A 26,891-nucleotide genomic window follows, 5' to 3' on the forward strand; every position below is an offset into this window, starting at 1 on the left:
GAGGGGGGGTGAAGAGATAAGGGAAGGGAGAAGCAAATTACACACGGAAATGATGCAGTTGATTTATAACTAGTATCTAGTATTAAGGTAGTAGTCCTCAAACTGAGGGGTACCTGACCCTAGGAATCTCTGGAATCTCCGCTTTCATCTTTTAAGGGAATCCCTGGTCATTGTGATTTGAAATGAAAACCTTCACAATGTTACCCAACTATAACCAGTGTAGAGGAGTATGCCTGACCTTGCAAAGAGACTGAAACAACATCTCTTGGATGTGACTTGTCCTATGCATTCCTATTTATTTCAATGGGTGCTAACTCAAGTGCCAATAATAATATTTCATGGGTCAACATTGTTAATTATTTCACTACTGAATGCATCTAAGGGGAGGAAGTATATTTTGAAGCTCTTGATTTACTCTGGGTAACTGCTCATTTGGGGGAGATAGTGCTGAGGGGCAGACCAAGATAGTTTAATTTTCCCAAAGGGTGGGAAGCTCAGTTTCAGAAGGGAAATATAGTGTTAAAAGAAGGACTAGCTCAGAGTGGTGCACACTTTTCAGATTAAATATTGATTCACAGGCTTATATAAGTATAATAGTATTCACACGTGATATATAAAGGCAGGGCTTGTGTTACATGCATCACTAGCTATTCTACTGAGTTTTGAACCAACTAGCACCATGACCCATTCAGACATATTAACAAGAACAGAAAGAAATGTCACCTAATTGAGAAATGACAAATTACACAAAGGTGTGTATCTCTTCCAGAGCTTAAGAAGGGACATGGACTGACGAAGGTAGACACGCTAAAAAATCTGGGAACATACAGTCCCTCTGTGTTCTACAACAACACCTCACAAATTGCTAAGGTAATTACATTCAAGGCACTGACCAATGAATGGTGTTTTCCTATGTATTATAACAGGGCTACTCAAAGCACGGCCCGCTGGCCGCATGTGGCCCGCAGCCCATCTGTTTGCAGCCTGCGATGCAGTTTGGGTTTACGCGGGGCTCAACAAAAAAGTAGTCAGTCTAATGGTCTTCTGTTGATATGTGTTTTAATAGTTAAATTCCTGAACTGTCATTGCTCATTGAAAGTGTTGTCATATGAGTGGAAATAGGGTAAATATTGCATTTTATTAATATCAGCAGAACTGACTTAAATGGGGCTTGTGTGTTGCGTAGTCTTGTCTTAATCTTTGTATTCATGCCGTCAGTGTGAGAGAAGCTATTTGCATATCTATTTGCATGTATATGCAACCACACTTAAGTTGCAGCCCTCAGCATGTGCTGTGAGGATCATTCTGGCTTCCAAAACTGAGTAGCCCTGTATTATAAAAACACTGATCACAAATTCTTGGTGAAGCATGCAGCCAAATATCAAAATGAACCCTATTTGAATTTCCTTCCAACTTTGGCTAGGGAGATTTGATTTGTCCTAAATTTGCATTTACTATAAAGGCCAAGGAAACCTTTTCTTTTGAAAACAAAAAATTGGCCAAAGTGTGTGGGGGGAAGGGGAGGGGTTGAGTTACGGGTAATGAATCATTAACCTGATTTTAGAGCTGCTCAGCAACAATTATTGTATGAGTATGGCTTTTCAAAATTTGTCCATTGATAATGTTAATCAACTGAAAAACTGTGGTTTTCACCAAACAATTTTTTGAGACACAAATATCTGGTTTGCTCAGAAAACTGAATTTTCATCAGAAAACAAAATTACCAAGTACCCCAAACCCAAAAACTTTTTGGCTGAAAACCAAAAAATATAATTTAGAAATACTTCATTGGTAGGGCCCTAGCAAATTCATGGTTCATTATAGTCAATTTCCCAGTCATAGGATTTAAAAAATTGTAAATGTCATGATTTCACCTATTTAAATCTCAAATTTCACAATGATGTAATTGTAGGGGTCAAAACGGAGCTGGGGAGGGTCACAAAGTGATTGTAGGGGCATTGCAATGCTGTGACCCTTACATCTGTGCTGCTGCAGGCAGCTGTACGGCCTTCAGAACTTGGCAGCTGGAAAGCGGCAGCTGCTAATGGTAGAACTGCCACCACCATCAGCAGCACAGAAGTAAGGATGCCCTGGTACGATATTTCCACCCTGACTTCTGTGCTGCTGCCTGCAGAACTGGGCTGTCAGTCAGCAACCCCCACTCTCCAGCTGTCCAGCTCGGAGGGCTACACAGGTCCGAAGAGCTAAGCAGCTGGAAGGTGCTTCAGAAGTAAGGTTGGCATGGTCTGGTATTTCCACCCTAATTTCTGTGCTTCTGCTGGCAAGGAATTGCTTTCTGAGCTGGGGACCTTGCCAACAGCCTCCACTCTCCAGCTACCCAGCTTTGAAGGAAGCGCAGAAGCAAAGGTGGCAATACTGCAACCTCCCCTCCTAAAATGACCTTGCAATGTCCTTGCACTCCCGTCAGGACCCTCAATTTGGGAAACATATGTCTCCTCCATTAAAGACATACTGTCTTCTGTACAGTACAGAATAAAAGCGCACAAAAGACCAGGTTTTATAGGGCAGGAGAGTGAGACCAAATTTCACTGTCCATGATGCATTTTTTCATGGCCATGAATTTGGTAGGGCCCTTCTCATTGAAGCTGTAGTTCAGGTTCCTCATACCCCCATTCTTCTTCGTGTGCTGAAATCCCCTGCTGGGATTTGTTGCTTTAAATTAAGGCAGCTTCTTAATATTATTTCTGAAACATCTATATACTAAGAGATTTTCAATTACAAATTTAAAAGCATCTAAAATATGAAAATGATCCTTGAAGAATGTTGGATAAACGTTCAATTATCCCCACAGTTCATGTGATTTCCTAGGTCCCAAGCTTAGCGTACTCCCCTCTTCTCCTTTTCAGAACTGAATTTTGTCTGTTAGTTGGTCACTCCAGCTCTGGTGACAGCAGGACATGCTTTTTCTCCTCTTTGTTTTAGGCCTTTGCAGAATATTTTACCCCACTACAGCTAACAAACCTGGTTCTGACAGCGCTTGATGGGTTGACAGATCCCAGGGGGAAAATCTCTCGGGCAGCTGGAGAACTTCTCAGTGCGATTCTGGAAGAACGGGGAGCTGATCTGGAGAAGGTAGGAGATTCTGAGAGGCCACTTTTAGAATTGACTGTTCTGGAGCCAGGAGGTATGGCTGACAACTCCCTGTGATGAAATTGTCTGTCTGAATATGGGTGACAGGGAAGAGATCATGTGAGGATTACCTGTTGTGTTCCCTCCCTCCGGAGCATCTGGCATTGGCTACTGTCATCAGACAGGATACTGGGCTAGACGGACCATTGGTCTGACCCAGTATGGCCATAAATTCTTATGTTCTTTCATTCTTAATTGTCCATTGCTTAGTCCCAATACACTTTGTCAGAACATTGTGAAATACCTTCTGTTTCTGGGGAACCAGAATCTGAGCAGTGGAGGTTATTTTTCTTTAAGTGCTTCCATTCCTTGATATTCTAGTTAAAAATGTAGATCTAGGGTATGTCTACACAGCGAAGTTATTTCAAAATAATAGCTGTTATTTCAAAATAACTTTACTAGCATCTACACAGCCAAACCGCTATTTTGAAATTAATTCGAAATAGCGGAGGGCTTATTTCAAAATTGGTAAACCTCATTCCATGAGGAATAACACCAAATTAAATATAGCTATTTTTAAATAAGCGCGGTGTAAACACTTATATCAAAATAGGGGGCCTCCAGCCTTCCCAGGGTGCCCTGGTGGCCACACCAGCCTCAACCAAGAACACTTCTCTCCCTCCCCCCGTCTCTGGAGCCCTTAAAGGGGTTGACTCTGGCCACAGTGCCTGTGCCAGCTCCAAGCCTGCCAGCCCAGAGCCAGCAGTCACTGCCTCTGACCCAGTGGCCCCAAAACATGAGCCAGCAAGCCATTGGCAGCCAGCCCTCCACTGCTCCCCAGGATCAGTCTGCCAGCTCCCAGGAGCCTGCCAGCGCCTGGAGAAGGTGGGCACCTTCCTGGTCCAGGGTGGAGATCATGGACCTTATTCAGGTTGGGGGGGGATGCTCCCAACATCCATGATCTCCTCACTAGACGGAGGAACACAGCCGTCTATGGTAGGATAGCTGCCAGCCTGGCCACCAACGGCCACATGTGAACCCAGGAGCAGGTTTGCATGAAAATCAAGTTGGTCCGGCGAGACCCCCAACTCTGAACCCTGAGCTTCTTCTCCCCCTTCTTCTCCTTGTTTCCCCCTTCCAGCTCCTTCTTCCCAGGTTTCCCCCTCCCCTCGCCCACTCTCTCTCTTCCCCTCTCCCACCTCCTTTCCCAAGTCTCACCAGAGTTTCATCCCCCCCACAGTTTTGTTAAATAAAGAGAGTTTGTGTTCATGAAAATATGTGTATTTTATTTTACATCAGGAAGGGGGGTTAGGGAAGGGTAAGTGGAAAGATGTGAGGGAGGAATGAGGCACAAGCCCCCAGTGGGGCAGACCAGGGAGTCTCTTAGTGCTCCTCAGGGTGGAAGCTCTCTCACAGGGGCTCCTGGATACTGACAGCCCCCCGATGGACATCCCGGATGGCAGCCTGCAGAAAGTGCAGCCAGGCTCACAGCAACGTGTCCATGAGAAGCACCAGAGTGCCCGGGGCAGCTCTGGCTCCATGTTGCAGAGTGCTGTGATGTCCCGAGTGAGGGCAATCAGAGCATGCAGAGACAAAATGTTTTGCTGTCCCTCATCGAGGTAGTCAAGCAAGCAGAGAAACCTGAGAACCAACTGTCGGGGGGGGGGGGTCCCTTTAAGCACAACCCTCAGATAGCCTCAGGCAGCAGCCACACAAAGTAACTCCTGACCTGATGCCCTGCCGGACCTGGTTCTGACCAGCCTTAAATGTGATTCAGCGTCCACACTGCGTGTGGACGCACTATTTCAAAATAGCAAAACGCTATTTTGAAATGCATTTTGTGCGTAGACACGTTATTTTCAAATAACTTATTTCGAATAAACTATTTCAAAATAAGATATTTTGAAATAACGCTGTAGTGTAGACATACCCATAGGCTGTGTCTACACTGGGCCACTTATTCCGGAAAATCAGCCACTTTTCCGGAATAAGCTGCGAGCTGTCTACACTGGCCCTTGAATTTCTTGAAAAGCAACGACGCTCTACTGTACAAAATCAACCGCTATTCCAGAAAAACTATTCTGCTCCCGCTCGGGCATAAGTCCTTATTCCGGAACACTGTTCCGGAAAAGGGCCAGTGTAGACAGCCCAGTAGTCTTTTCCGGAAAAAAGCCCCAATCGCGAAAATGGTGATCGGGGCTCTTTCCCAGAAAAGCGCGTCTACATTGGCCACAGACGCTTTTCCAGGAAAAGGGCATTTCCGGAAAAGCAGCCTGCCAATGTAGACGCTCCTTTTCCAGAAAAACTGAAAACGGAATAGTATTCCGTTTTAAACAGTTCCGGAAATTCATGCCCGTGTAGACACAGCCATACAGTGTCTTCTTATAGAGCCACAATAATGACTCTATAGTTAAGGCTGTAAAGCAGTTTCTGTTATAAGTCCAATTTTGAAGCCTTTCTAGATTTTTGAAGGAGACGATCTCTTTTCTTCCTGAAATTTCTCATGCCTATTTTTGAGCCAGTTTGGTTTGTACATTAAGAAGTAAAGAGCACAAAGGATTTGGACAATTATTGTAAGGCTACCTGGAAAATACTGTAGTTGTTAGATGTGAAACTTTGAAACTGGGAATTTTTTGAAGTTCTCTGCAAATTTCATAGAGTCTTTGAGAAGGCATAAAGGGACTTCTAAGCAATGAGAGGCTACCATTAAAGATTAAAGTTCAATTAGACAAAATAATTAGGACAATGCAGAACCACTCTCCAGAAATTGATTGGTTTTGTTTTTAGGAAGATGTCTCCTTTGGAGACAGGAACACATTCTGTTGCTATCATCACTGTGTCTGAAATTTAAATTGTGCATTTTATCACCAGAGGGGGGAAACAAAACAATATCCCCCCATCCCAAACATATAAACACATGTATCCAAGTATAGGAAAAATCTTTAACTGGGTGTTTCTTACAGGTAGATGACACTCTGACTGGGATTTACCAGCGTCTCAGCCTTATCCATGAACCCACTACGAGGCAGGAAATGTTGAGGGCAGTGTGTTTTTTGGCTGGAAACAACACCAAGAAAGTGGTGCCTATCCTGTTGGACCATCCTCTCCCATGGGACAGGTAGAAAGTTTTCCAATGCTCTTTCTGCCTTGGTTCTCCAAGGCTATGTCTAGACTGCAAGCCTCTTTCGAAAGAGAGCGTCTAGACTGCACGTTGAACTTTCGAAAAAGCAGCTTGCTTTTTTGAAAGAAAGCATCCAGTGAGTCTGGATGCTCTCTTTCGAAGAAGCCCTATTTACATTCAAGAACGCCTTCTTTCGAAAGAGGAACTTTCGAAAGAAGGCGTTCTTCCTCGTAAATTGAGGTTTACCGCCATCGAAAGAAAAGCCGCGTTCTTTCGATTTAATTTCGAAAGAACGTGGCTGCAGTCTAGACGCAGGTGAGGTTTTTTTCAAAAAAAGGCTACTTTTTTCGAAAAAACCCCTGAGTCTGGACACAGCCCAAATGTATGTTCCTTCTTTCTTTTTGTTCCTGCATTTTATGCATGTAGATTTCATATTATGTTCCTCACTGTACTAGGTTGTGATTAAAGCAAGTTGAAAAATGGGATATCTCTTTCATTAGAAATTCATCATCTTTCTGGCAAAAGTTAAAATTTTAACAACAAATTTAGTTAATTTTGGGACCAGCTTTAGTTGTGATTAATTATTTGATGTGTTTAAAACCTATACTGTGTGATAGTGTCTTGCTGGTTTTACTGGAAACCATGATAGCCCACTTTTCTGGTCTAGTAACATACAGTTGTGACAAATAAAGCCAGTGTCGCCTCTATATGATTGATGGGGAATCACTTCTTCCTCGGGTTTTTTCCCCCAGAATGCTGTTTCTTACTTCTCTGCTCTCTGCTCATGGGCATGATTCTACTCCAGATATCACCAATATATGTATATAGGGAGACAAGTTATAGCAGTATAGGTTTAACCTGTGTAGAAGGTCCATGCATGAGGGATGTATACAGGTGAGCCGACAGATTTGCCAGATCCCTGGGCAAGGGAGGGGGTCCCAGTTCTGTGCTTCTGGCAAGGGCAGGGCCTTGGGATGAAGGGGCTGGACTGATTAGGCAGCCCTCAGCGCCGCCTGCACTAGACTTTTCCCCACCCACTGTCACCTGGAGTGCACTGCCAAGGGATTTGCTGGCAATTTAAAGGGCCCACGGCTCCAAAAGCAGCAGCAGCAGCCAGGAACCCTGGGCCCTCTTTGTACTCCTGCATCAGTTGGCCTGGACGCCTCCTATCTAGTGGTTTGAGCGCAGGGTTAAGTGTGAGAACCCCAGGTTCTGTATCCAGCTTTATCAGTGCCTCATTGTTTGACCACCACCAAATCACTCTCTGAGTTTGCAGCACAGGTTTACTCTCGTTACTGCACCTCCTACTCGTCTTCTGGGAATTAGCTCTTCTCCAGCACTGCAGTGCCCTTCTCTGGCAGGTCTCTCTCCTTTCCCTCTCCTTCATGCCATGCCCTGTGTCCCTGCCAGACCATGGTGCCCTTCCCCTGGGTGCTGCCTTCGGGTGATGCCTGCTCTCTGGGTTCCTCCTCTTCAGGGAACTGGCTTCCCCCTGATCGCACCACTTATCTCAATGACCCACCGCAATCCTGAGTCTCACCCCCTCCCTCTAGGGCAAACTACAGTCTGCACTAGCCACTCTCATCATTGGTAAGGGGGATGGAGCTGCTGCCTACTCCCCTCATCCCCAGTCGCCTCCCACAGCTCTAGTACCCTCTCTGGCCCCTGCATCAGGGACTCAGTCTGGGAGCTGGTCATCCTGGAGCTCCCCTGGCTCCCCCTGACCTTCCCTAGCATGGCTTTGTTCAGGGAACCTTTTTCTATACAGGCAGTGAGTCCTTCTCCCCCAGAGCTGGAGAAAGCCTGAGTACCCTCTGCTCTGCAGCCCATTTTGTATAAACCAGCCATGTGCAGACTAGCTGCCTTACGCCTTCTCCCACTTGGCTCAAGGCCCAGCCCTCACCCGGGGCTGTTTTAGCCTCTTCTTTTCCAGTGCAGGACAACCGCTCCATCTGTAAAATGGGGCTAATTAGTTTTACTTACACTGCTGCTCATCAGTATTGGGAGGCTTGTTTCACTGCAGTCCTCCGATATCTTTGAATGGAAGTTGGTATAGAAGTAAAAAAGTGTTATTTTTGGGCCTCTACGTTTGTAGCAACACAACTGAGCTATGGAGGTTTTTGGGCACCAGAAGAGAAACCACACTCAATGTTCTTCAGCTGCTGATAACAATCTTGGAGGAAAAACCAGTCCAAAAAGCCAAAAGCAATATCTCTGATGATGAGATCGCCCTCCAGCCCGTTGCTGTGAGTACACTAGCATTTAGGCTGTGGCTTTTTGACAGCAAAAGAGAGAACTGGAAAAGCAAAACCTTTAGGGATGCTTTTATTTGGTAGGCGGGGGGAGGGGAGACACTTTGGCTGTCCCCTCAGGGCCTGGAAAATTCCTCATTTGATCACAAGTTGATATTGGCCCCCTCTTTCCTTAAGGCCCTAAGAACTAGATAACCCTTGTTTTTGAGCATCTTTTTTGGGGGGAGGAGTGTCAATTTCATATCCTTTGCTCTCTTTCTAAGAACTCAGAGTAATAGAATCTTCTTTTACCCTCTTCAGGTGACCTGTGCACTATGTGAGATGCTCTCCACCCCCAACTGCAGAGATGCAGTGCAGGAACTTTACCCTCGCCTCTTATTGGCGGTGCTTGGCCATGTACAGCGAGTCATTGAGCAGAATCCATTAGAGAACATGGTGGTCTACAGGAAAGAGTGTGGCCAGGGGCAGAGGCCCAAAGCATTTGATCCTTCCAGGTAATTACTGAAAAGTCAAGGCTCTGTTTGGCCTGGTTGTCTCTCCTATAGTATTTCTGTGGTTCAGCTCCCTGTGCGTTGTTACATTTTCATGCAGTCAGCTGGGCTCCCTTACTTACAGAGAATGGACAAAATGGCTGATCTCGGGATCACACATACAGAAGCTGAGTGCAATATATGAGCAGAAAGGAGAAGAAATGTCCCCACAGTCGTCCTCCCATTGTTTCAATATCCACACTTATATTAAATAACCACTCAGCACCAGTGTTTCCACTAAGCTGCACAGCTTCACAGGTGATTAATCAGCCCCGCTCAGACAGTCAGCTCCTCACAAGGAGCCGTGAGCCTCTGACGGGGCGGGGCTGGTTAATCACCTGGGAAGCTGTGCTGCCCTGCAGCTTAGAGGGAACACTGCTCAGCACCCATTGCCCACTTCTGGTCTCTGCACACTCTAATATTACGCAGGCACTGAGGGTTGAGGTAATGTTACGTTATAATATGGTATCTGTGTCTTGGGGCTTCTGCAGATTCATGTAGTGAGCAGGAGTGGTGCTGACATAATACACCAACACTGGAATTGTTTTGAATCTAGCTGTGCTCTGGAGGCTGTGAAGACCCTGCTTTCAGGTGCTGGTTATGTTGAGGTATTAGACTATGTCGAGGAACACAGAGGTTGGGACCTGCTCTCCAGCCCCAGTGATTACTACTGTGGAATAATGGAGATCACAAGGTAAGAGGCGAAAGCTACTCGTTCATCAACTTGTCTTCAGTTGGGGACCTTGCTCCAGAAACCTGCTATACAATTCATTTTTCACCTAATAATACACAGGTATGTTTGTGTCCTGTTGCAGTGCCATGGTAAAGCATTTCACGCCTCTTAATCTGCACCGGATTTTTAACCAGCTGATACCGCTGCTCAACAGTGAGAATGAGCATGATAAAATTATGTCCAGGGCCTTTTATGCTCAGGTAAGCTTCTTTAACTAATTGCGGAGCTGGAGTTCTAGAGAGTATTTTGCTCCAGGCCAGTTCCAAAAGTGAACAAGACATATGCAATAGAAAAGTTCAATAGCAAACGTGATAGGGATGAAGTCAGATCACCAAAGAAATGGTTCTAGTTTTCTATATTAAACCATACTATACATCCATGTGCAGTGTGCAGAACATTTCCCTTTCCTGTTCTTAGGGATCATCCTTATTAAATGACCTCTCATCTAACTCAGTGAAAACCATTACTACCACCATTTCTATAAGGGATATTTACTGTCAAATCTAAATATTAGTCTGATCTTGACCGAGTGCTCAAAAAACATGACTAGCTTAAACCTCTGGGTGTAAGGTGTGAGCTTTTTTGAAACAGCAAAGTTTATTTGCCAGGAAAGGGTGATTTTAGTTAAGAGGCTACCTACCCAGCAAATAGAACTGGAAAGCCTGTTGTTAATTGACCGTGTCTCGTTTTGTGCTGCTTGTAGCTTCTCTGGCACCGTTCTGTGGCCCAGAGTCTGGAACTCGATGTTTTGGCCCCACTGAAAAAATGGATCCAAGAGCCAAATCCCATCATGAGGCTGCTGGGTCTCAGAGGAATCAGTAATTTAGCTCTCCACCCAGGGAAGGTGAGACGGACAATTTTTCATTATAAAGCAAGCCCCAGAAAAATACACTAGAAATGATGGTAAGGCAGAATCAAATTCAGAGCAATTATGTGAGAACCACGGCACTTGTATTGATGTCACTGAAACAGTAAAATCAAACCAATGGAGAAATAAAATTACTGATTATGGCTTAAGGGTTAACACTTAGCTGAGCCTTCAGGAGATGACAGTACAGTCCTGGAAGATGGAAAAAATATTCTTTTTTTTTGTTTAAAAACACCCAAACAAACAACAAAAAACAGAATATATAAGGGATATAATAAACTTAGGATAAGACATTGTATAGAAAATTGTTCAGTCATTGGTAGTTTTTGGAGTTGCATAATGAAAAGTCATGTTTATTAATATATATACTACTCTACGCTAATTAACTGGTACAGTATTCACAGTATCGGACAATTGGTTATTTGGGAACATTATGAAGACTGATGGTATGGACATATTCATAAATTATTAGTGTCACAAACTTGAAATGGAAGTTTGTTATTCAGGACTGGATACTCACCTTTTGTTGATCTCCTATTAAATAGCTTCAGTCATCAGTCAGGGAGAAGAAACAGTACTTTGTGACCAGTCACAAATCCTGAGTTCTAGATAACTGGAGCTGAGAGTTGGTAATCTGTGGATAAGCCATTCGTAGTCTGAAAATTATTTATTCCGACATGCAATACTAGCAAATATAACAAATGCATCTGCCAAAATGAGAAATAGTTAACGAATTATGAATTCATTCCCTCCCTCACAAAAAAACCCCTCTAAATTAATAACATTTTTAGTTTGACTAATCCTAATCTACCAGTTCTCGAAGGTTTAACAGACTGCTGCTTCTGTGCAGGCAACACACCTCAGAAACCTCCTTCAGATCCTTCGGGAGTTCTTAAAAGAGAAAGAGGAGAGGATTGCGGAGCAGGCTGTGAAAGCCCTACGAAATATCATTTATTACATGGAAGGGGAAGAGGTCAAGGTTGCATTTTGCCATATCGTCCGGCCTCTTTGGCAGCTAACTACTGACGTAAGGCAAAACCATGAATGACTTTGCATGTGTGCACAATTTTATACAAAGGAGCATGGTCGTTACAGAGCATACAGTGACTGGAGTGACTGAAGGCAAAAATCCTCCAAAACTTGTTTGTTTAGTTTGCTTTGAGTCTATGGGTCTGTGCTATTCCTTCCTTTCAAGTCTCATGAAATTCTTTAGAATACAAATAATTGAAAAGCCAGGCGGTGCAGTAATACTCAGAGTCCTATAGGCAGGGCATAGAAAAGGCTACTGAGTTATGTCCATATCTGAGGGAGCAAATGGAGGTTTTTTCCTTTAGGACATATCTATCCTATGCGGAAGATTGATGATGCCTCAGTCGATCTTCACGGGTTCAAATTAGGGAGTCTAGTGAAGACCGACTAATTCAAACTGAGAGAGCTCCCCCATCGGTGCCAGTAGTCCTGCTCCTCATGAGGAGTAAGGGAAGACAACAGGAACATTTGCTCCTGTCAACCTCCTGCTGTGTGGACATCCCGAAAACACGAGTTAAGATATGTCGACTCCAGCTATGCAATTAATGTAGCTGGAGTTGCGTATCTTAAGTCAACTTTAGTGTAGAGCAAACCTTAAGGGCTTTCTCTAGTCTAATTATAAATAATTAAAACTACCAGATTGCCACCATTTCTCTAGGGAAACCTCCAGAGTCCAAAAGACCCTCAGTGATAGCATATGTTTCCAGATGGACCAGCCTACATTGCATTTTCCTCCCTTATCCCTAGTTATATCTATTTGCAGGGCCATAAACAAAGCCCAGCAAGCCACGTAATAGGTATTGAGAATTCTACCATTACATCATTGATCTGTCAGAACTTCAGGTAGGCAGCAGAGTGTTGTGGATTGAATAAAAGATCTTGTTGCTAATTAGTCTTGCTTGCTTTTGCTTCTCTTTTTTCCATTCTTTCTCAGCAATATTTGTCTTTCCTTATGTATATTTTGGTGTTAATTTTAAAATTATAGTTAATGAGCCCTTTTTTCCTCCCTCCTCTTATTTCCCCTTTCTATTAGTAATTTGGTGTTCTCTCCCTTCATTCCCCATATTCTTTTTTAATCTTTTTCCTTTCATGCCTTCCTCATTCCTTATCTTTCTTTCCTCATCTTCCCTTATTGTACAGTCTCTTTCTTTCCTTGATTTCTACTAGGCTGCTAATCTCTCCAGTCTTCTCTCTTAATCTGTTTCCTTCTCTAACCTTCTACTCTCTAACCTTCCACTTCTTTAATTTTCTTATCTCCCGCCTTCAACTTTCTTATCTCTCCCCTTCCTCCCCCCTCTGCCCCACACACACACCTTCTACCCACTACTCTCTGCACCCAACCCTTGGAGTCAGTCTTAACTGTAGTCCCCACCCATTGTTCACTCATGGACCTGACATGTGCAAGGTGAGGACTGGGAGGAAATGGGGAGAGAGAATTCAGCTACTAGCTCCCTCTCAAATCCTGAGGACCATGAAGCCATATTGGTGAGAGTTTCTCTCCTGGTTCAGTTAGAAGATTCATGGATTTTTCAGTGCCCTCTCCAGATAGCAGGTGAGAAGGGAATCAAAGGTCACAATCCTCTCCTCTTCGCCTGTCACTACCCCCTTACTGCTTAGCCCATTTTCTGTAGTGACAACATCATGTCTCACCAGAAGGGAATATTGTAGTTTCATATTAGAAAGCAACGCTAGGTTAAAATGCACATTTTTTTTTCTTCTTGGCTTAATTTAGGTCAGGACAAGGTCCTATGTACTGCCCTACAGACCTGTATGTTGAAAAATTCACTAGGAAGCAGGTAGTGGATTGTAGGGGATTGAGCACCATGCTGGGGAATCCAGTTATTTTTGTCCCCACTCTGTCCCTTTTATAGTCTGTATTTCTGTGTTTCATTTTGGCCTTTTTATAATTGCAGTCAAAGAGACTGGGGGGTTGTATGTGAATTCTAATGCTAGTGATAAGTCTCTGGGTGACAACACTGGCGACTAAAGTCCTCTTTCCATGGAAAAGAGGCAGCACAATCAGTGGCACTGCAAGCAGCTCCGTGCCGTCTTGCTGATGTGTCCCAGTCCCAACTTGGAAGGTTGGAGAGAGGAGTCTAGCCTGCATGGCCTGTTTCGTTCCTTGGTGCTGCCTCACAGACTTCCAACAAGTGTGCTAGTTGTGGTCATGATTTGTGTGGTAAGAACCTCTGGAAACTGGACTAAATCACCCAACAACCATGGGACAGAGTCCACCACAATAAAAGAAATATATACGGTGGTACTGCTGATTGACCTACAACTTATGCTGCTTTGCACCCTGCCTTCCTATACATCTAAAGACTGCACTAATCAGCAGACCTGATGATGTCACTTACGTTATGCAGGGATAATGGCAGTAGTTGATTGCAGGAGTCTTTCGCCCTTAGATTTCCCCGTCTTTGTGTCCTTCACAGGAGAGAGAGAAAGTGCGCATTTCTGCCATCATTGCCTTTGGCAAAATGCTGAAACGTGTGAACAAATATAAACCTGGACCTGTCATCCATAACGAGATCTACTGTGCCCTGGTGCCGCTGATGCTCGTGATGCAGGGGAATAATCATGAGATACTCAAGGTGAGTCAGAGCTAAGGAACCTGAATTTTTAGGACCTCTTGCCTTGTGGATGTTTCTCTCTACATCCATGGTTCAGTGGACAATCTTACCCCACCCATCTTCAATCTTACCATGTGATGAGAGAAAAGAGATACTGGGCCTGGACCTTCACTTCCCATGTCCCAAGCATTTTTGACTTCATTCTGGTTGTATTTTCTCACCAATCATCAGCTTTTAGCTCTTGTCAGGAACTCCTCCATGTCTGTCTTTATCTTGCAGGCATGTGGAGACACCCTGGCAGAGTGTGCACAGGTAATGGGATGGAGTCAGGCAAGGAACTTGTTCCAGCAAATGACGCTGAGTGACCATCTGCAGGTTTTGCAAGAGATGTGCACATTTCTGGCAAGTGATCTTGAGTTTTCAATGGAGTTGAGAACAGGAGGTGTGTGTTAGTGCTTTCCCCAATTCTGAGGTTGGAAAAGCACAAGAGGCAATATAACGTGTCCTCTTCAGTGTATCAGACTCAGTAAGTAGACTCTAGAATCTGGCTTCCATCACCACAGATGGCCCATCCTACATTTCCTTCTTACACATGTAATGCTGCTACATGGAGGCTTCCTTAGTCCACACAGCAGCAAGAGCAGTTTCCTATAAAGGAGAAAATTCAGATTCTTAAATAATTCTTGCCAGCAGCATTTTATAGAAATAACAAAACCTGTCACTTAAGAATATAAGTATGGTCATACTTGGTCAGACCAACGGTCCATCTGACCCAGTAACCTGTCTTCCCTCAGGGGCTAATGTCATATGCTTCAGAAGAAATTAATAGAACAAGGCAATTATTGAGTGATCCATCCTCTGTTGTCCAGTGCCAGCATCTGGCAGTTGGAGATATAGCGACATCCAGAGCATGGGGTTGCACCTCTGACTTACCTTGTCTAATAGCCACTGATGGACCTATTCTTTATGAATGTATCTAATTTTTCTTTGAAACCAGTTATATTTTTGGCCTTAGGACATCCCCTGGCAGTGATTTCCACATGCTGACTGTGTGCTGTATGAAGAAGTACTTCCTTATGGGTTGTTGTTGTTTTTTTTGTTTTTTGTTTTTTGAAACCTAATGCCTATTAATTTCATGGGGTGACTTGTGTTACATAGAATCATAGAATTCTAGAACTGGAAGGGACCTTGAGAGGTCAAATTCAGTCCCCTGCCCTCACGGCAGGACCAAACACGGTCTAGATCATTCCTTATAGATGTCTATCCAACCTGGTCTTAAATATCTCCAGTGATGGAGATAATACAACACCCCTAGCAATTTATTCCACTGTTTAACCACCCTGATAGTTAGGAAGTTTTTCCTCAGGTCCAACCTAAACCTCCCTTGCTGCAGTTTAAGCCTTGCTGCAATTTAAACATGAAAGGGTAAATCACATCACACTTCCTTATTTATTATATCCACACCATTCATGATTTTATAGATCTCTATCATATCCCCCCTTAGTCATCTCTTTTTTTAAACTGAACAGTCTGTCTATTTATATGACAGCTATTTCCTTATATGGCAGCTATTCCATGCCCCTAATTATTTTTATTGCCCTTCCGTGTACCTTTTTCAATTCTAATATATCTTTTTATGAGGTAAGGTGATTAGAACTGCATGCAGTATTCAAACTGTGGGCATACCAATGATTTATAGAGGGATATTATATTTTATCTTACTATTTAGTGACCCTTTTTTAATGGTTCCTAAAATTCTGTTTGCACTTTTGACTGCGGCTACATATTGAGTAGGAGTTTTCAGAGAACTTTCCATAATGACTCTAAGAACTTATTCATGAGCAGTAAAAAGCTAGTTAAGATCCTATCATTTGCATGTGTAGTTAGGATTATGTTTTCCAATGTTAATTATTTTGCATTTATCATCGTTAGCTAGCCTCCAGTCATCTGGTACAGAGATTGATTTAGATGATCAGGTTACCACAGTCAGCAGTTCTGCAATTTTATATTTGAGTTCCTATGGAATTCTTGGGTAAATGTCATCTGATCATGGTGACTTATTCCCCTTTAATTCAGTGGTTCTCAGTTAGGGTACATATACTTTGGGGATACTTCAACTCAGCTAGATATTTAGAGCAGGCTACTTAAAAAGCACTAACAAAGTTAGTACAAACTCAGACAATGACTTCTTTGTACTACTCTATATACTATACGTTGAGGTGGAAGTACAGTATTTGTATTCCAGTTGTTTTATTTTATAATTATATGATAAAACGAGAAGGTGAGCAATTTTTCAATAGTAGTGTGCGTAGAACTTTTTATTTCTCTGTCTGTTTTTGTAAGTGAGTGGTTTTTAAGTGAGGAGAAGCTTGGGGGTAGGAAGACAAATCAAACCGTTGAAAACAATACAATAGTCTGTAAAGACAAAGATCCATTGGCCTGATTTATCAATTTATTCTGAAATCACCTCTATTGACATCACAGTCTGGGATAGTTTTTCTAAGATCTGTCAACAAAAGAAGAAATGTCTGAGGTGTGGGAATCTCCCTTTCATCCTCTGCAGTGAAGACCAATACAAAGAATTAATTTAGCTTCTCTACAATGGCTTTGTCTTCCTTGAGTGTCCGTTAGCACTTTTGTTGTCTGGTGACCCTTCTGATGTACCTTTTTTAAAAAACGCTCTTAGTTTTTATGTCTTTTGTTAGTTGCTCTTCATAGTATTTTTTGGCCTGCCTTCTTATATACAGAAGTTTCGGAGGGGTAGCTAAGTTAGCTTGTAACAGGAAAAAAAAATAAAAAAAACAACAAATAATCTGGTAGCACCTTAAAGACTAACAAAACATGTAGATGGTATCATGAGCTTTTGTGGGCAAAACCCACTTCTTCAGATGACAGGAGTATAATAAGTCCAGATACAAGAATAAATAAGGGAAGAGGAGCAGAAAAGGAGGAGAGGAGGAAGAAAAAAGAGACAGTGAGTAGATAGTTCAAATAGTTACAAGAGGCTGTTAAGAAACATTAGCACCTCCATTGGCTGATTGGTTGGTTAAGTCATTAAAAGGTGGAAGATAGTGTGTGAGCCGCCCTATATCCCGGTCCAGACCATTTGCATAAGAATTAAACTTGTAAATGAAGTTAAGTTCTAATCCTTCTCTGTGTATTTGGCTTGTAGAATTGGTATGAAACAAAACGGCAACTTGGAGATCCATTAGTGAGTGTCCAGAAAGATTAAAGTGTTCTCCAACAGGTTTTTGTGTATTGCCTTTTCAGATATCTGATTTGTGTCCGTTAATTCTTTCCCATAGAGACTGTCCAGTTTGGCCAATATACATTGCTGTGGGGCATTGTTGGCATTTGATGGCATAGATCACATTAGTGGATGCGCAGTTAAATAAGCCTCTGATTTGGTGGCTGATGTGATCATTGGGTCCAGTGATGAAATCGCCGATATAGATGTGTGGGCAGAGTTGGCACTGGGGCTGATTGGAGGGGTGGATTCCTGGATGATTATGATGGAGGAGTGTTGCGTGGTTACGGGAAAGAATTTGTTAGAGGCTAGGGAGTTGTCTGTAAGCGAGAATTGGCCTTTCCCCCAAGGCCTGTGAGCGTGAGGGGTCATTTTTCAGGGTAGGTTGTAGATTGTTGATAATGCATTGGAGGGGTTTAAATTGTGGACTGTAGGTGATAACAAGTGGAATTCTGTTGTTTTCTCTTCTGGGCCTGTCTTGAAGTTGTTCATGTCTGAGTACTTTTTGGCTCTGTCGATCTGTTTTTTCACTTCTCCGGGCGGGTATTTCAGTTTTAAGAATGATCTACATAGATCCTGTAGGTGTTTGCTTTTGTCTATGGGACTGGAGCAAATCCAGTTGTATCTTAGGGATTGGCTGTATACAATAGATTGGGAAATGTGTCTGGGATGGAAGCTAGAAGCATGAAAGTAAGTATAGCGCTCGGTAGGTTTCTGGCATAGGATGGAGGAAATTCGTCCATCATTTAATAGTACTGTAGTGTCAAGGAAGTGGATTTCTCATGTGGACTGATCCATGCTGAGGCTGATAGTGGGAAATTGTTGGAATCCCTGTGGAATTCTTTAAGGGTTTCTTTCCCGTCGGTCTACATGATGACGATGTAATCGATGTGGCATAAGTAGAGTAAGGTTCTTAGGGGGACGAGAGCTGAGGAAACGTCATTCAAGGTCACCCATAAAGACATTGGTATATACAACTTGCTTATATACACTTTCGCTTGACTTGCCTGAGTTTATTCTGCTTTCTATTTTCCTCACTAATATTTGACTTCCAGTTTTTAAATGATTCCTTTTTTGCTTATAACTGCTTCTTTTACTGTAGAGACTTTACTAGCATCAGCACCCACTGGTCAATACCAGATTTCGTTCAGAATGTCAGACTTGGAAACATAATTAAAATAGTCCACCAGTCTTAGCTGGGTTCTCTCTGAACTTAAATCCAAGCCATGTGAAGGTGTCCTTTGAGCCAGGGAAGTGGTGAGCTTCATGCTCCCCCACATTTCTGGCCTAAGTAGGAAGGGGGTTGTTAATATGCTATAACTCTTGTTGTTTTCTAGGTGAAAAAGTGCAGGAGAATGTTGGGGGATTTCTTACTTAAGAGCATAACCTACCTAAAGAACCCACAGCCCCTTTTACGAGAGGCAGCAGCCAGGTTTATAGGTAAACAAAATGAATTTCTTTACTGTTCCAATGAATTTCTTCAAAGCCATTTTTTTTCTTCATTGTGCTATGACCTTTTTGTGTGAGAACTGCATTCTAGGTTCCTAAGTTACTGAACTGAATCAGACCCCAGGGGTTCGTACAAAAATTGGAGCAATTGATATCCCACCTGCTATCCCTCTGCACCCAGGAGATGCTCTCTCCTGCTATCTCAGAGAATCTCTCCATTTTCTTCCTTCTAGAGGAATTTCCGTACCTTTGCTCTTCTTCAGCTGGTCACATGGGCATTTCTATAGAGATCAGATCCTCCGCTATTGTAAATGGGTGTAGATCCATTGAACTCATTTTTACACTATCTGAGGACCTGGCCTTTAGTCTCCTTTAGAAATTGGTCTCTTGGGAACTTGGGGTTTGGAGAGATTTGTCAGATTTCCTAATAGAGCAGCTTCCTCCTTTCTTCCTTTGGGAAGAGTGAAACTTGAGAAGTCAAGTCAAATTTCTGACTGTTGTTTTGATTGCATATCTAGAGTTCACAGTAAAGAATTTGAACTTGATTGAAGTTGACAGAGATGATGTGATGCTGCTGCTCAGAGGTAAGGAATTCCGTATGATCCTGACCACTCAAGAGAGTTGAAATCTTGCTATTAATCTGCAGAATGAGTACAGCATGAGTAGTGACTATGCCTGTTATACCCATATTACCTCGCCACTGTGCCTAAACCTGGACTAGGAGGGATAAACCTTGAGGGCTGAGACTGGAGTGTGGGCACCAGGGGCCATGCCTTTTTGTGGCATCTTTGCTGTGCCTGTCTAGAAGGGGGAAGTTTACTGTATCCTTGTGTTTGAAATCTATCCAATAATTTTCTATTCAGAGATATTTTTTATAAATAATTCCTATATTTTTGGAATAAATCGCCAGAAATGGATGGGTTTTATGCAAGAGTTCAACATAAATATGTCATGTATCACTAGAAAGAAGCTTTGTGCAATAAGGGCTGAAGGATTGCCAGCCTTGTATCAATATTTTTAAGCGGTGCTAAGAGGAATTCTAAGAAGTTATTGACAGCTGTGTTTTTCTTCAGTGTCTGAAAAAAATAGGTCAGAAAATTGTTAATTTATAAACCATTTAGAAGAGTCATGTCCAGTTAATTCAGCATCTGTAATGGTAGTATAGTTTCTGCCTTTCTAAACTGGTAGGGTTGTTTGAAAGAGTTAAGAAAGTACTGGATAAAAGAGGAAATAAATGTGTTTATCCTTTCAAAAGAGTGTTTATAAAGTTCCTTCCAAGAGACTGTTAAGGAAACTTAGTAACCAGAGAGCAAGAAGTAAATTTTTGGCATATATCAGCAGCTAGTTAAAAGACAGAAAGTAACATATAAAGTATGTTGTTGTCTTTCAAGGATCAGCATTAGGGCCTGTTTTCAATATGTTTATTATCCTTCTGGAAGATGGGATAAATTGTGAGGTGGTGAAATTTTGCTGAGACTTAGTCATTTAGTTTAATTAACACTTGGAAGAGTGCAGAAGAATTTTATAAGACTACAAAATTGGGCAACATGATGGGGGTGAAATTTCAATGTAGATGAAAGTGGGCACATTGAGGGGGTATAAACTGGTTGTTACCCCTCAGGAAGGAGACTTTAGGGCATGTTTACACTACAAAATTAGGTCAATTTTATTTAATTCATCTTTGAGAATCTGGTTCAACAAATGTGATTTTGCATGTCCCCACTAGGTGGCTGTGGTCGACGGAGCATATCCTCATTGCCAGAGGTTGCATCAACTCAAAGAGCGATGCACTGTGGGTAGCTATTCTAGGGTCTATTCTAGGCATCTAGGCTACGCAAATTGTATATTTTATTTCGATCTAATTTCAAAATAAAGCACTATTCTGAAATGTCCCTTCACCCTTGTGGAAGGAGGGCTATAGGGTCATCAGAGTAGCAAGCTCATTATTTCAAAATCTATTTTGAAATAATGGGCTGGTTCAAAAGACGCAGAATAGCTATTTTGGGATACCTCCAGTATCCTGAAATAGCACCACAATCTAGACGTACCCCCGCAGTCTCTGCAGCAGATTGGAATTTTGAACTAGGGTCCTAATACCTCATGGGATTAAAACATTGTTGTGGCTTATTATGGGTTCATGTTGTCAGCCTCCTATGTCTGTGGCTCAGAACCAGCTTTGTCCTGTTGAACAATGAATCTATTTAATCTATTTCAGTGTGGCACCTTTTATATTCCTAACTCATCTTACATTAGTTGGCTGCTAGAAAAGTTGTTTGCATATTGTAGAACCGGGCTGAATTGAAACTAATGATTTGCAAATGAAAGATTCTAAAACCATTCCCAATTTTCAGCACTGTGCAGTCTTTATTCCTATTTAAAATCAAATGAGGTTTATAAAATACATTAGAAAAAGAAGTGGGCGGGAAGATCTAATTCAGGGTTGTTCCCTACCGTGCTCTGTGTAGTCATGTAGTAAAAATCAGCCAAGCCACAGGCATCCCGCCCTTTTCTTCAACACTATACGACAGTTTGAAAGATTGAAATTGGTCATTTTTTTTCACATTTGACCCACATCTTTCGTGCTTAATGTCATCCCATTATTTTTAATTACATCCCTTTACAATTCCTAACCCCAGTTCTTGTTGTAGGAGCATTCCCAGTGTGTGTGAGTTTTGTGTTATCTGGAGACATTCCAACATTTCCATTTACAGAGGAGAAAGGAGGACTTCACAAATGGAACTCACTGGCGCTCAGTCTACAGCATCCGATATAATGCCTGAATGCTTTGCACTGAGGGTGATGTCAGGGGACAAGAAAGACTAAATTTTCATCCTGGCACATGGGACACATAAGAAATAATATATATTTTTTGCTTCTGGGGCTAAAATATGTTATGGGGCCCAAGAAAATGGCATTAGATAATGCGGCCTATTGAAATATCATCTTATTAAACTATGTGCTTTGATTTTCATTTCTTTTTGGTTTCAGCTCTTGAGGATCTCAGATATGACCCTGTAGACTCAGTCAGCATTGCAGCTATAGACACCATAACAAATATTGAAACAGCTTGTTTGCCTGAAGCAGAGCCTCTCTCCAGACTGAGGAAGTTTTTCTGCTCTCTGCCTGTTCAAAGAAAGATCAAGATTTTTAAAGTCAGAGAAATCCCATTAAAGTACAAGTTTAGCTCAAAGCAATTGAGAGGCAAAACTGTCCCTGAAGGTACCTCAGCAGCCAACCAAGAAAAAGAGGAAAAAAGCATGAAACAGAAGCTATGGAAGTTCTCAAGGAATATGAAAAGGAAGACACTCAAATGTTGTGGAAATACCTTCCTCAGAGGTATTTTCCACCGTCTCACTTCCCAGCAGTTATTAATTTTATTAAATACCATGTTGAAAGAGGACATGTGAATTAGAATAAGAGGACTGCCTCTCTCCAGACCATATCTGATAGGTTAGAGTTGCTGAAGTGTAGACATGAACTCCTCATTGTATCTTCCATATTCACCCTCCTTGAGTGTGTGTTCAAGATCCAATTCTCCTGATACACCAGACACACACTTCTATCCAATCCACTGCATTCACGCAGGCCATAGACCTCAGAGAATCCCGTTCACCAAATCAAGTAAGACTGTTACTTATTTATCATGGAGGAGAGAAGGCAGGCAACATTCCTGTAAAAGGATCTTAGTTTTTTATGTCTCACTTTGAAATGATTGTCCTATTATAATGATGATGTGCTTTTCAGTTATTGGATATTTGTTTACAAACAGAATTCTATCTTAATTTGTTTTTCCCGAAAATACAGTGCCTGACATTTAAATATTAGTATCAGTCAATCTTTTTTTCATTCATAGAGATTTTATAATCTCTATTTCTTGTTCATAGCCAATAGAGGGTGATACTGCATTCTGTACATACAGAAACACATGTCTCCCAACTTCCTGGTCACATGTTAGTTCCTTTTGCCAGGACTGCAGTGTTGAGAGAATCTGGTTTCTAAAAGAAGTGGCTACTGCATGGCACCATGTTGTATCTACAGGCTAGTCTTCCCAGTGACTCTGGCCATACTTTCTGGCTGTGTCTATACTACAAAGAAAAGTCGGGGAAAGATACGCAAATTGCAATTTGCGTATCTTTTTCCACTTTTCTTCCAAAAGAGGCTTTTTCAACATTTGGCCCATCTACACAGGGCCAAATGTTGAAAAAAACACGTCTTTGGGAACATCCCTTCTTCCTCATAAAATGAGGTTTACAGGGATGCCAAAAAACGCATATGTTTTTCCAAAAAAATTTTCGGAAAAGCAGACACATTCCTTGGACGCAACAGAGCTTTTCTGGGAGACCTCCAGTATCCCAGAAAAGCTCTATAGTCTAGACATACCCTGTGTCTATGACCCCTAAAAATGTAAAAGTGTTCGGTTATTTTGCAAAGGTGCATTTTCTATGATAACTTGTGCTTCTGGCCTTGATTTTAGTCTTGATGTGGGTCACTCTTTGGAATGAATTAAAATGAAAAAAAGTGAGGGAAATCAGGAAAAATTACATTGTATTTGTTGGTTGCTATTTTGGCACCAAAATGGAAATGATGGTGGCATACCCTTTTACACATTTCATGTTGGTCGCAAGCCGTCGGAATGTGCACACAGCATTGCAGTAACTATTCTTGCTAACTGATGTTATTTTCCTTACTCATAGGTGCTGCAGCTGCATATTAAAATCAGAAATTAACACCAGTGACAGGTCTGCAAACTCTCCGATAACTGCTGAAAAAGCAGAGTCACACAGAGCAGCTGAACTAACTGAGGGAGAAAGAAAAGAGATCAGGAGAAGTAACCCTGTGGATTCCTGGTCACCATTGCTTCCGTGTGTGAATGCAGAATGAGTAAACCTCTTCCATCTGTAGCATTTCCACAGTTCAGGAAATGTGTTCGGTGCTCATTATCTCTGGCATATATATTGTATTTGGATCACATGCCTCTGCGGAACTTTGTTTAACTGGCAGATACATCTCTATCACATAAGCACATGCTGTGCTCAGATCAAACGTATGTCTTGCTGAGTGGTGTTCACCATTGGGTGCCTGCTTCCACAGTACCATAACCACTGGCTTGTCTATATTGATTGGATTTTGATAAAGTTTTCACTTAAAAATTTACTTAATCTTTTGCAAAACATATACTGGAATGTAAAAAATGGTCTGTTCTGATCATTGTGAAAAGGAAATAACTTTGAAATTTGACAAAATAATTTTACATGTTTGAATGACTCTACTTTCATGAAAACATCAAAATGCCATGTAGTAAAGGTGTTACACACAGGAGTGCTGCAAGGTTGGCTGAACTTTATTTCCAGCTTCCAGTCACTTGACAGGTGTCAGGGTCTGACAAGCCTATATCTGGTCACGTGACAGGAATCAGTATCTACTGAGACCAATGGCTATTGTCCCAGAGACCAAAATAATAAACTTCAGATGTGGTAAGGGAACACTGCGTCTGAAATGAAGCCACAGAGATTACAGGTTGAACTGGAAACAAAAAAATTGGCAGGAAATCTAGCCAAAGTAAATGGAGGCCTTTTTAAATAATAACCTTTACTGCTGCCTCTCTGTAAAGACTATGGGTTGAAAACACACACTTCAGCTCCTACAAGATAATCCCCTGATAATCTACAATTAGTTACTCCTGTTTCATCTTGCATCTCCAGAAGGAGGAAAGTGGAGGAAGAGGTAAACTTGACTGTCACATGACAAGTCAAGGGACAGCCAATCAGTGGAAGAAAAAAAAGGCAAGCCAGTCCACCGACCCAGAACTGAAAATAACAAGAGCCTTGAAGCACAAGACAGTGCATGTTCTCAAAAGACTAACCAGAAGTACACAGCTAAGCACACTCAATCACAAATGGAGAAAAGAATTCTATTTCCAAGAGGAGTTTGGAACCTACAGTGATATGGGGTGTCACTAATCCCTCTTTGTTTGAGAGATGAGACTATCCATAAGCAAAGGCAGAGAAAAACATAAGGCATGAGCTGCTGTTCCCCAAGACAAGTAAACTGAGAGTCCAGAGAAAAAATTTGCATATGACCAGATAGGAGAAAAGGGGCATGGTGGGACATTACACCAGCCAGAACTTTAAAAAGCTACTCGAAAGGACCAAATGCATGGGAAGAAGGAGAGACCATCACAGGATATGAATGTACCTTGAGACAGCAGAGACTGACTGTAGGATAGAGGACTACTTTCCACAAAGCACACAGACAGTAACCAAGTAAGAATATTTTGTATAAGACTTTCATGAATGATCAGGAACCAAATTTCCTCAGCAAGCTGACAAGACACACCTGTCTCAAAATAGTCTCTGCACAGGAAGACAACTAAATAGAGACACATTAACAGCCTTCCTGATGGAAAGGACAGAACTGAAAATAATGCCTTATGCATCACCACCCAGGAAAGCAAAATGATAGGATCACCATATTTCATTTGGAAGTCACAGGTAGGAGGCAATATGGAATTCAAAAGAAGTCTTCTATCAAAAATGTGAAATTCTTTCTATTTTTCTGCTAATGAACCAGGGATATCGACAAAAACAACAACAACAAAAAAACCAACAACAACCCTGATTTGCTTGAGAGGACCGCCATGGCCTTATGTGTCTTTAGATGCAGTTCTTGTCTTCAGGTTTGTCATAACTGTGTACTCAGTGGGATCTGTGGGAACAAGGCTAAGGCCAAAACTAATTAATACTACTTAAACGGTTTTGAGGGGAAAAAGATGCATCCTCCAAATATATGATAGAGCTATTGTGCTAATGAAAATTACACTGATAGTGATATTTTTTCACTTCGTCTGATCTGTCTCATTGTAAGTCAACATAAGTTTCTTGTTTTTAATTAATAAAAAACTATTGTACAAAGTTTCTTCTCTAAAATCTCACTATTTATATATGTGTATTACTGTTTGCTATCTAATACAGAGGGTATACTTTAACTTTGGTTGTAAAATATTATATTTACAGTAGTTTGGCAGAAATCTGGTTGCTATAAAATATCAACCTAAGTTCTGTGCCAGAATGGAGTTTCTGCACAAAATGCTTGTATTCTGTGTCATAACGATGCTTCTGTTAAGACTGTTCATGTGATGAAATAATGTCTGTGATGAAATTCATATTCTTTACCACATGGTCCAAATACCTGGGTTTTATAAACAATTCCCTTGGCAGCCACACAAAAGAACCAGTGGCTACCTAGTGTTAGTCCAAACCTCAGTTTGCTTTCCCAGAAATTGCATTCTTGATGCCTTTCCCACGTTTGGAGAAGAAAATAAGGTGATTTGTCCAAAAACAGCAGTCCCACTAATTTTTCAGAATGTGTTTATGAAGGTGTATTCATATATCCTATTCAACAAGGGAATTCTATCATTATGTAAATTAAATGCATATTTTTAATCCCGTTCTTGATATATGGAAAAGTACTAATCACAAGTCAACTAATTCATATAGTGGAATAGGGAGGGAAGACTTTTGAATTTTTCCTTTCCTTCTAGCAGTTTTGATGTAAAGGATTATGAACATGAAGATATTTACATATGGACTGAGTCCTGGGATAAGAGAAAACAAAGTGATAATATCTGATGGTCAGAATAGAGAGTGAGGAAGGTGGGTAAAGGTTTACGAAAATGGATGATTATTCCTAAAGGCCGGACGCGTTCAGCCAGAATGCGTATGTGTGGTGGCATGCGACGCCACCGGTGAAATGTTTAGACCTCTTTGAAAAGAAGGTTTACTCCTCTGCCATGCTGACGGCAAATTATGCTGCCCTCCTCTCCAATCACTACTTTGATAACTCTATGAAGTTGGTGATGCTGCTAGAACACTTGCCAGAGGACAAACGTCAAATATTAAAATCAGTGGTTCAGGAGGGCTATACTGCCTCAAGGGCAGCTTTACAAATCTCATTAGACATCGCTGACACAGCAGCTCACACCACAGTGACATCTGTGGTA

General features: G+C 41.8%; 1 protein-coding gene across 10 annotated transcripts in view; it reads left to right on the top strand.

Moving 5' to 3' along the window:
- The window catches only part of LOC102447280 (maestro heat-like repeat-containing protein family member 1), a 77,125-nt gene extending 53,267 nt beyond the window's left edge, over positions 1 to 23,858 (top strand). For 6 of the 10 annotated variants that reach the window (XM_075924938.1, XM_075924943.1, XM_075924944.1 and 3 more), the window contains 16 exons: positions 770 to 870; positions 2,944 to 3,093; positions 6,054 to 6,208; positions 8,307 to 8,457; positions 8,764 to 8,957; positions 9,550 to 9,687; positions 9,809 to 9,926; positions 10,430 to 10,570; positions 11,445 to 11,621; positions 14,059 to 14,217; positions 14,476 to 14,598; positions 18,781 to 18,883; positions 19,411 to 19,476; positions 20,619 to 20,684; positions 21,881 to 22,228; positions 23,587 to 23,858. In XM_075924938.1, coding sequence (XP_075781053.1) covers positions 770 to 870; positions 2,944 to 3,093; positions 6,054 to 6,208; positions 8,307 to 8,457; positions 8,764 to 8,957; positions 9,550 to 9,687; positions 9,809 to 9,926; positions 10,430 to 10,570; positions 11,445 to 11,621; positions 14,059 to 14,217; positions 14,476 to 14,598; positions 18,781 to 18,883; positions 19,411 to 19,476; positions 20,619 to 20,684; positions 21,881 to 22,228; positions 23,587 to 23,606 — 2,210 coding nt within the window. In that variant the 3' untranslated portion in view covers positions 23,607 to 23,858. Of the gene's footprint in view, positions 1 to 769; positions 871 to 2,943; positions 3,094 to 6,053; positions 6,209 to 8,306; positions 8,458 to 8,763; positions 8,958 to 9,549; positions 9,688 to 9,808; positions 9,927 to 10,429; positions 10,571 to 11,444; positions 11,622 to 14,058; positions 14,218 to 14,475; positions 14,599 to 18,780; positions 18,884 to 19,410; positions 19,477 to 20,618; positions 20,685 to 21,880; positions 22,229 to 23,586 lie in introns of those variants that run through there. The other 4 variants (XM_075924942.1, XM_075924945.1, XM_075924946.1 and 1 more) reach the window with 4 other exon arrangements.
- The last annotated feature ends 3,033 nt before the right edge of the window (positions 23,859 to 26,891 follow it).

This window comes from Pelodiscus sinensis, chromosome 3 (genome assembly GCF_049634645.1).
Source record: "Pelodiscus sinensis isolate JC-2024 chromosome 3, ASM4963464v1, whole genome shotgun sequence".
In the NCBI taxonomy this organism is placed as follows: Eukaryota; Metazoa; Chordata; order Testudines; family Trionychidae; genus Pelodiscus; species Pelodiscus sinensis.